We start from the raw sequence: 10,620 nt of genomic DNA, 5'->3' as shown, positions 1-10,620 counted from the left end.
ATAATTTAGTTTAGTTTTCATTACTGTTTTTAAGATCTAATGAGCTTTTCAAGAAGTGAAAAGTGATGACTAATCATCTTCCTACTTAAAGAAATTCTGGATCTATAGGGAGCTTTTACTTTATTATTTTATGCCTTTCTATTTAATACCATGATATTTGGATTAAATATGTTAGGCTAGTTGCTATAAGTGTTTAGTTTAGCCTTTTTATTTTTGTATGAATCTTGTTATTTATTTATTTATTTAATAAATGATTTCTTTACCTTCGTATCTTTATTAGTTTTAGTTATTATTATTAGTTAACCATTATATTAATTTAGCAATAGTAATTGTTATGAACATATTTAGGTTGAATGTATTAGAGATATTAACTTTGCTTCAATCTATACAGGTATAAGAAACTTTAATTACATTATTGGTTTGTGTGACTAAAGAAAAATGCACATCACCATCTTAATTATTAGATCTAGGCTTAAAATAAAACAAAGAAATTATTAAGAAAATTGCTAGATTAAATACTGTCTTTAACATATAGTTTAAAATCATAAGCATTTGCATTACATATTTATTTATTGTTTGGTTACTTTACTTTATAAATATTATTTTTTCAAAAATACCGATTTAGAGTATTTAGATTTACTTTTATTATTTATATTGATAATTAATTTTTATAATAAGTGACCTCATAGTTTCTTAAGAAATCAATCTCGTGCTAAAATTATCCTTACTACAGAAACGGTTCGTGCACTTGCGAATACTAACTTAGACACGTCATCAACCAATTAAAAGATTTACAAATTTTCTATTAATCAACCAATTAGAAAGCTAGTGATTTTAAAAAATTAGTGGGTCAATTTACACCCTCAACTTGTGTTAACAAAGTAAAAAGTCGATTTTGAACTTCTTCAGCAAATAACACCAAAAATTTTAATTTTAAGATCATTCAAATTTTGGTTGAATGAGAGCGTGTACTATAAATTCTATCTTTTAGTTAATTAGATAAATTGAAATCCATGTAATAATTTTTCTAATATTAGAAAAATCTTAACTTTTCAATTTGAATTTTTTAATTTAAATTATTAATAAAAAAACACTAAACCCACCACTGCTCTCACACCACCGTCACCACCTCTATAGCTTCACCACTGCTGCCATTAACGCCACCATTTCAACAACCATTATCACCTCTATCACACCGGTCGTTCCACCGTCAACATTACCACGCCAATTGCTCTATTGTCGCCCAAAGCCTCCATTCACGACACCCATTGCCATAATAACAAGAATAAATCATTCAAAAAATTTCATTTTTCTTTCTTTCTTATTCCAGTAAAGCAAACGCAAATCACTACCTCGCCACAAGCCACTATTACCACCACCTCACGGCATGCCACCACCACACCAACTATTGCATCAAAGCCACTATCGCAAATGAACAAGAAGTCACTCTTATCGCCCTAAAATTAAATGAACAAAAATCACTCCACAAACCCAGAAAAGAAAGAACCCATAAAACTCAAGTAAAGGTGTTGAAATCATGATTGTTGCGGTGGATGCCGGCTAGTAAGAATCACTTGATCACCCGCAAAATGAATAGAAGTCTTTTATTGAAAAAACCCAAAATAATGTAAATGAGTAAGAGACTTTTGTGGACTCGTTGCTTATAGTAATTACCTCCCTCGACATTACAGATGACGATGAAACGGTCGACGTTGTTGTTGGTGCTGTTGCTACCATGTTATCTTTGCAACAACAAAAGAATCTCTTCAAATGACGGCATAAATATAGAATTCATGATTGGCTTGAGTTTAAAATGGAAAGGAGAAGTGGTGTGGTGATAATGAAGTGAATTTGAGACAGTCGAAGTCGGAGATCAGGACTTTGAGAGGCTGAAGGTGAAGAAGATTACATGATAAATTTAAATTAGATAAGAACAATTTGTTAAAATTATATCATACATTTAAATATAAGAAAAATCAAAAATCAAAATTAGTAGAGTAATAAAATTAAAATATTTTTATGATATCTATCAGTAAAATTTTGGATTCGTTATCCTTCACTTTGTACATTTAGCAAAAATTTGGATCTAGCTCTAAAAACAAAGGCTGTAGACTTATTTGTCAAAACAAACTTGAAATACGGAAAATTTGATACTTTGATACAGATTAAGAGACCAAATTGATATTTGTCCAAAAATTTAGAGATGGTAATTTGCTCCGTACCCGTGAGTAAACCTGTAACGCGACCTAAACATGACTAGGAATATCCGCCCCGCTGCTAGTAACGAGGTGGAGATAGGTTTAAGCCACTCCGCCCCGTCCCTGCCTTATAATCCGCTTTGAATTATATCCGAAATATTTATATATATTATATTTTATATATAAAATATAAGTAATTAAATATAATTTTTTATAAAATATATTAATTATTATTTAAATCTAAATTTTATTCTTTCAATTATATTTAATAATAATTAAAATATTAAATAAATATATTAAAATAATTAATAAAAATATATTTTTAGCATACAAATATATAAAATAATTATAGTATATATTATCCAAACTTGGTCCGACCTCACTTTAAATAAAAAAAATTATTCCGTACTCGCTCCAATCCTTGACAGGACAGGAATGGAAAAGGCCAAACCAGCCCAATCCGCCCCTTGCCATTCCGACACAAATTAACTTAGTTCTTAATATATATATTTTTTTTTAAATGTTGAACTCATCTAAAAAAAAGAAATTATCAAACTAGATAACATTTTTTTTTTACTTTTAGCATAATTTAATAATAATGTCTAAAAATGCTTTTTAAAAATAAAAGCTTTTAGCATAACCTAAAGGTATATAGTTTAAAAATATTTATAATTAATAAAAAATATAATCTTGAACTCATAAGTATTGTGAGGTTTCCATAATATTTGTCAAAAGAATAGAATATAAAAGTTTTGAACCCATAAATATCTTAAAAAAAAAGAAAATAGTATAAGATCAGTAATATGGTATAAAACCTTTTTTTTTTTTTGAAACGCTGAAGTTTTTCATTATAATGAGATATAAAAAAAAGATTAAATTCTATGATTAAATTCTATCAAAAGTTTAAAAAAAAAATTACTCTTAACTTAAGAAAATATAATTTTAAACAAATTTAATATTTAATAATAAACTAAAAGAAATTAAATCATCGAACAAGTAGATTACCAGGAAAGAAAACAAAGACTTAAGGAACTAAATGACCTTTTTCAACACTAAGGTAAAATTATAAATATTGACAAAAGATTTATAAGATTTAACAATTTAAAAAACTCATTTATATTTTTAATTTTATGAATTGAATTACTGAAACTTAAAACATGTAGACATTGAAAGATTAATCATAAGGTCATGGGTTTGTTCATACTTTTGATTTTCTATATTCAATTCATGCCCTTCTTTCATTTTTTCCTTTTCAACAAGAAGTCAACAAGAAGTCAATTTTCATGGAGATCAAGAAAAAAGCCAAATTAAAATAAAAAATACCGTATTTAAGTCTTAGAGATCGTTGAAGTTCGTAAAAGAATAAAATAGAAATAAATGATTTCCAGTATTTGGTTCATAAAAAATCAATCCAAAATTAGAATGATATTACTCTATCAATGAAAATGGCCATTTCCTCCTTTTTCCTTAAAAAAAATGAAAAACTCATTCTCATAAAAATTAAAACTAATCAATTATAAAATAAAAATTTATCATTCATATAAATATTATTTTTTATATTTATTACATATAAGTTATAAGTTAATTATTATTATTTTTTAATTGCAATTAAATATTATTATTAATATTAGCGATAAATGAATTTAATTCTATATTTAACCAAATAACATATAAAATATAATTATTTTTATTCTCATTTTCCATTCCCATTTTCATTTCCATTTCCAACCTTCGAACCAAACCAAGTCTTTAATGAAAAGGAAACCCTGAGAGAACACCTAAAAAGACAACATAACTGTATTAAAATTACAGAATGATAGAAACATATTATAATTCACCTTCTGTCTGAGGATGGAGCAACAACTTTTAGAGTAATCTTTATTAATGGAAACAAACTTTTCCTTTTCCTCCAACTAACAAATAAAATATCAAATCCAATCCCAGCCCCTCCATACCAAGGGGATAAATTCATCATTAAACCTTTAGCCAAGTATATCATTTTATTTTAAAAGACAAAGACCAGTGTATAACTCCACTCCAGTACACTCTTTATATTTTATTCTATAACTTACTATTAATAATCTTAATTTAATCTTCCCTTTTCTTTCTTATTTTTACTAATAAAAAAAAATTACAAATATCAATTAAATCAAATATATAGTACATTTATTAAATATAGAACAAAGTATGAAGTTTGACTCTCCTTATATAAAGAGCTAAATTAACTTTATATTTTACATTTAAAGAATAAAAAGTGCATCACAATGTTATTTTATAATAGAACTCTATAATAGAACTCTTTAAAATAAAGGGTTTGAAAGAGTGCATTGAGGATAGTAAGTGAGTGAACTTAGATCTACTCTTTTATAACCTAATCAAATGAAGTAGAACCCATATCTGGGGATGGAAATCCTCAACCCAAAGATTGGCAGGTTAGGCAGCTTATTTCCATTCCAAGGAGTTTGCACATTACTATGTAGCAAATATAAGCAATGGGTAATAAATTATAATACACCTCTTCTAAGTTATTGCTGCGCCCAATGAAAAGAAAGTGTGTGCTCTGGCGACCTACTGTCTAAAATCAGGACAGTGCATCACACAATGATTTGTACGCATTGACGCAAAGTTTGAATTTTTCTTCAGCCTTCGCCTGCATAAATACATAGCTAACTATTAAAGGATTTTAAAAGCTTAAATTGCCCAACACACACACCTAAAACACACAGATTTCATTATTTAATTTAGAGTAACCACGGTAAAGAGAAGTTCGTTCCTTTTCTCATTCCTCTACTCGCATGCATAGACAAAAAGAAAATTGGGAAAAATAAATAGTGTCTAATTTGGTAAGTCATCATGCCGTCCTAAATTTGAATTAGCCAAACTCATGCAATTAAATAAAAAAAATTATAAGTACATAGCCTATTCGAAAATGACCTCTTTAAATCCTAGCAGCTCTATAAACACCTGTTGCATATCAAAATTCAAACCAACGGCTCTACAATCAGCAGAAAGTGATCAAATGAGGATAAAATCAGATAAAACTGGCTTAGTACTGTATGGTCAATGGTGTAATCAGAGGAAAAGACGTCCAAATGGAAAAACAGCAAGATAAAAGCTGAAATCAAACATTCATGTAAACTAACTGCGAGGAATAACAAAATAAATGCGATTACAGAGAACACAGAGGATGAGGACCAGAAATTTATCAACTCACCTGTGAAGGTCCTTGATGCTTATCAGGATGCCATTTTAATGCTGACATGCGAAAACTGCAATGTTTATTCCATTTTTTTTCAGATAATTAGAATTAAAAGACCAGCGAGTATACAGAAAGAAAAGAAATTTGTTACAATCACAACATTGAAATGCATGATTGTACTTTTATGGCAAAAAAAGAACTAAGGAGCTTACGCATTCTTAACATCTTCAATCCTTAAAGGACCACTTGCAGGCAAACCAAGGATCGTTCTGTCATGATAAGATCCTATAGAACAAGACTCACTGTCAGACTCAGTGTCAGTTCCAAAATTCCACTTTTTATCTCTATGATGTGTCTGGTTTGGATGCTCTCTCCACTCAAATCCAAATGTTGAACTTCGGAAAGAGGACTCATTGAAAGACCAAGTATACCATCTGTTTCCAAACGTTGCTTGAAACATTGTCTCAGGATCATCATCATCAGTAAAACTCTCTCTCCTGAACTTACCTGGATATATCATAAACAAGAGACACCCAGTTAGTTAAAATACACATAAAGGTAACCAATCATACATTTTTTTCTACTAAAAAAATAGTAGAAATTTAGACCTACCATTGCAAATCATACAAGGTTTTCATTTAGACTAGTGAAATTTAAAGTAGAATCTTGTGCTCTAATGTTTGTTAAGATAAACATAATGAGTAAAAGAAAAGAGAAAATCTTACGTTTCATTTTGTTGTGGTTAAATTTCCTAGAGTTTCGAGCAGAAGACTTTGGTTGCCTTTTCTTGTCAGTGCCCTTTGGTTGCTCTGGATCAAAACTCCATATTGGCTCTTCATCCTGTGTACGAGTGCATAGCAAGGCATGTATCACTACCCAGATAAAATAGTTTATTTGACCAGACTGTGGAGCATTAAACCAACAATAAAGTAAATGATAATACATATATATCTATTTTGACGAAAGGACAACAGAAAAAGTAGGATAAATGCATCATACCCCACACAACCTTCCTGTGAATGAGTGAGGTCAATCAAACTCTAAGGCTGTCTTTTCTAATCCATTGAAATTGTAAATGCTAGATCCTGTAGTACAAAATCAACTGATTCAAAACAATCAGTTGGTTCAGTTCAACCCCTCCTTGCCAATTTCAGTCTACATTAGAAATCACAAGTTGTGGTCAATAGACCCCAATCAAGTGAACAGGTTGAAACTATCCGAACCAATTGACCCAAAATATACCATGTTATGGTTATTTCTAAATGATAAATGTAGTACTATGCTGCCAGTTGAAATTGACAGTATAATATTTGATCATTGTACTGTACAATGAAAATAGAACTCGAGAACATTCTGTGGCTTTTGCTTTCAGTAAATAAACACTAAACATTCATATCATCATTTAACTAGTTTTCAGCGGCTTTATATGCTGGTATAATAATGTTGTAGGTCCTTTATCATTCATTATACAGCAAATTTAAGTTATATGTAAAACCAGAAAATTCGATAAGGAGTTTCGGCGTGCATCTCCTGGAGTATACTATAGTTGGTATATACATGAAGTCAAGACCATGGAAAGTGAAAATGTGTCGTTGTTCGACGAAAGAAAAAGTATTCAGCTTATTTGACCAATTTCAATTGCATGGTAAAATCCTCTATTGGAGAGGAACCTGTGCCTTGTAAGGGCAGTCTAGTTTGTGTCAGCCAAGAAGCGTATATCATAGTAGGATGTAACAGTGCGACTATGATTATAATGGTCAACTCAAAGCAAGCCACAAAGAAATGACGTAATACAACTGTAGCAAAACTGTCTTTCAAGAGTCTATTTGAACCAAGACACTCAAAATAGCATTCAAAAAGGCTACAGTATATTCACCTGGAATGAAGCTTTCGTGGCTCCACTTTTGAAGAGTAAATCTTTTAGCGCTCTCTTTGCATCAGCACGTTTTTGACGTACTGCATATCTTATGTAATTCTGGATGAAGATTTCAGTGTCAGGAAACTTTATTTGATTAGCAAATAAATGAATAAACGTATCAAGTAAACTACAGGAGACGAGAGGGTAATCAATAAATGTCGATCGAAAGATTAAAAAGACATTAAGACTATGAATAAAGGGTACAGGGAAATCTTGAAATTTTACACTAGCTACCTTGCAGCGGTTTTACCTTCACATGTGTGAAAAATTAAATCTTTTTACATCTCACTTTCCCATAAAGTAATACAAAAATGACTCATCATGTCAATCCCATATGTTAAAAGGAAAAGTATATACCTTAGATGGTTGCTGAAACCTTCTTATACCCTGCAGAATGGAAAATTAAAATCAATATGTCTCAAACAAAAAAGGCAATAGATACTTGCACCAAATAAAGAGAAAGAAAATAATGCTGATCCACCAAAACCTTGCAAAATCTCATAGCTTTGCCAAAAACAAGAAGAATTTCATAATGGAATAGGACAACTAGAGTTGTTTCACCTACTTAGCAAGAAATTGGTGCTTGAAAATTAAAATATATCATAACAAAACCCTTTTCCTTTTGAGCTTAAGACTCACCAAACCCTAGTAAATATACAAGAATTTATCCAAGCAATTTACAGAAGACATGAGAATACTGATAATGGAGAGAACAAAGATTACAAAGTGGAGTGTCAATAAATTAGGTGTTTTATTGCACTACTTAAAACAGACAACATATGAGAAGAAGCAGAAATGCATAATCATCATGATCTTCTATCCTAAACCTAGATATTATAGACTCAAGAAATTGGACCATTGCTGGAGGCATCAGTCATATAAACACGAACAAGATAAGAACCAGTGCTGGCAACTTGCCATCAAAATACAAAAAGCAGACAATAGCCACTTTCCCCTACATCCTGCTGACAAATATAATACCATTTCTTTTTCCATTTTCAGCACTATGATAAAATTTTAAGTTAACAATCTGCAGTTTTTTTAATTTTTAAAACTTCATAGATATTTTCATAATTTTTAGTTTAGATGTACTTTTTATGTAATTTTAGATTTTATTCTTCAACGAGCCTTTGTGGGCCTACAAGTCTCTGATAGAAATTGTCAACAGAAAACCTAAGGAGCTTCTTCCAATATCACACCAATAGCTTGAGTAACCAAAAGGCATAAAAAGGAGAAAGATGTCTCCTTGTTATCTGCTGAGCAGGCAAAAGGCTGTGTGAGTGGACCCTTAAACAAAATAGCTAATTAAATGAAGATCTTCTCCAACTTTCCTTAGCTACAAAAACCATCTTACCCAAACTATAGTTACAAATCTAAACTAACATGACCATAAACGTTTTCTACTTGTATTTTGCAATTAAACCAGAGTCTCCTCTTTTTCTTTAGTGTGTAGAACAGCATAAAGAACCATAGGAATGTAGAAAACAAGTTGGCCATATATAATAAATGTTATTACAAAATAAAACACAGACCACAGTACAAATGTACTTGAAATGATTCCTGAAAGCCTAAATCAAATGGAAGAACATCAAGCAACTATTAAATTAGTACTTCACCTTGCACTGATTTCCAATGGTGTATATATTTTAAGATCCATGTTATTATAATTAGCAATTGAGATGTCTGATGAATTGATATCATTTCAAATAAGCTAGCGATGAAACCTGGATTTGCTCCTGATATAAATAAATGTTCCATCCTTGTTCTATGTTCCATCCAAAGGTAGGATACACTAACTCCCTCAAGAACAAAAAAATTGAAAACTTTCCAAGTTAGGAGTCGGACTTTTAAATGTTGTCAAAGTACCTAAATGTCACAATCTCCGTATGCTTCCACCTACCCAAGGTCGTGGTATGTCACCGTCAAGTCAATGACTGTTCCAGCAACTACACTGCTAAGCATACAGTTTAGACCTGTATTATCTGGAGCACTGATCGCTGCAGTGCTTGTATCAAAAACAGGAATGTAGAACATCCTTGTCTAGAGATGTGGTAGGATAAGGTTAAGCTTCAATTGAATTGCTTAGTGGGAGCAAAAGACAACCATCTAGATCACATAGCTAATAAAAATTACAGAAAATATTAATTATCAGAACAAGACAAGACAATCACAAAGATTTTATAATAACCTAAAAAACAATAAAACTCATTGCAATAACAAATGCTATGTTACTTACTTTTCCGCTATAAACGATATGGAGTGACAAAATAGCTAGCGGGATTTAGAGAAAGTTGTTTAATGAACTATCAATAGTTGCTTTCAGTTTGAAATATCATTTCAATGCTCTAAATCATTAATGACCCATAATCTAGATTGTGAGATGCAGGATACAAATGGTTAGAAGTGCATGTTTATTGGTTATATTGGTTAAGACATTGCTCAAAACCTTATCTCAATTAGTGATTTGTTTCAACAAAGAGACTTTTAAAGCTCATTTAAGAAAGAAATATCACAAATAAAAATTACTCTTATGTCACAGCAATAAGCAACATACTAAACATAGAGTTGCAAACCTTGAAATTGCAATATTAAACAACCATTGAAGAATAAGAAGGGCAAAGTTTTAAACTTTTGTCACATGACAGTCTTATCCAAGAAATTTATAACATGCAAATTATCGAACTAAACAGAAAAATCCCATACTCCTACAAAATCTTAACTTTTTCCTCAAGAACATAAACACAAACTTTCAACAAAAGAAATTAAGCTTACTAAACTCACATCGTTCCATCTGTTCTTCCAATTTTCTTCGCGAGCGGGTGTAGAATGAATTGAAGCAAAATGGGGATTTGTTTTTGGTTGTGATAAACTTGAAACGAAGGTATTTTTGAGAATTGAAACATTCCGCCATCTGGGTATTTGCATAATCGAATAAAAGAACCAACTTTGTCGAAAATTAAGAAAGACGGAAACAGCTTTATCTGAGTAACTACGTTTAAAGAGAGAAACGTGGCTATGGTTCAGGAGAGAAAAGTGTTGCTATTATGGGTAAAAAAATAAATTTGGGGTCTGAGTTCCTTCAAACAGACGATTGACCCACGAAGAAGGAAGTGCTCGTCTTCGCTTAAAAGGATGACCTGCGCGACATAGAGGTCGAGCGGAGCCTGTTTGAAGAAGTGGGTCTGAATCTCAATAGAGGAGCTCCAGTTCCAACTAAGTTTTAAAAAGCTTACGTTTAAAGTAGGCTAAATATATAAATATCTCCTTTTAACTTGTCCCATTTTTTAACTTGTGCCATTTTTCAG

The 10,620-nt window shown here is 30.9% G+C and overlaps 1 protein-coding gene across 1 annotated transcript; it reads right to left on the bottom strand.

Annotated features, from left to right (window-relative positions):
- Positions 1 to 4,342: 4,342 nt before the first annotated feature.
- Positions 4,343 to 10,541, bottom strand: LOC8275126. Its single transcript, XM_015721166.2, has 7 exons — positions 10,097 to 10,541; positions 7,673 to 7,702; positions 7,274 to 7,372; positions 6,123 to 6,237; positions 5,610 to 5,904; positions 5,413 to 5,467; positions 4,343 to 4,848 (listed from the first exon to the last, which is right to left on the bottom strand). Exons 1-7 carry the CDS (start codon positions 10,238 to 10,240, stop codon positions 4,780 to 4,782), a joined length of 807 nt encoding a protein of 268 aa, XP_015576652.1. The 5' UTR covers positions 10,241 to 10,541; the 3' UTR covers positions 4,343 to 4,779.
- Between the last annotated feature and the right edge of the window lie 79 nt (positions 10,542 to 10,620).

The sequence above is a fragment of the Ricinus communis genome, chromosome 7 (genome assembly GCF_019578655.1).
Source record: "Ricinus communis isolate WT05 ecotype wild-type chromosome 7, ASM1957865v1, whole genome shotgun sequence".
In the NCBI taxonomy this organism is placed as follows: Eukaryota; Viridiplantae; Streptophyta; class Magnoliopsida; order Malpighiales; family Euphorbiaceae; genus Ricinus; species Ricinus communis.
The sequence above is the reverse complement of the archived record's forward strand: the minus strand, read 5'-3'. Positions and strand labels throughout refer to the sequence as shown.

What these genes read in the sequence shown, in the direction of transcription:
- LOC8275126 (XM_015721166.2), bottom strand. Translation starts at nt 10,240, where the DNA reads ATGCAAATACCCAGATGGCGGAATGTTTCAATTCTCAAAAATACCTTC. An exon ending in CCACGAAAGCTTCATTCCAG is followed by an intron (nt 6,238 to 7,273) that starts GTGAATATACTG and finishes ACTCGTACACAG; the next exon opens with GATGAAGAGCCAATATGGAG. An exon ending in ATTGAAGATGTTAAGAATGC is followed by an intron (nt 5,468 to 5,609) that starts GTAAGCTCCTTA and finishes TAAACATTGCAG; the next exon opens with TTTTCGCATGTCAGCATTAA.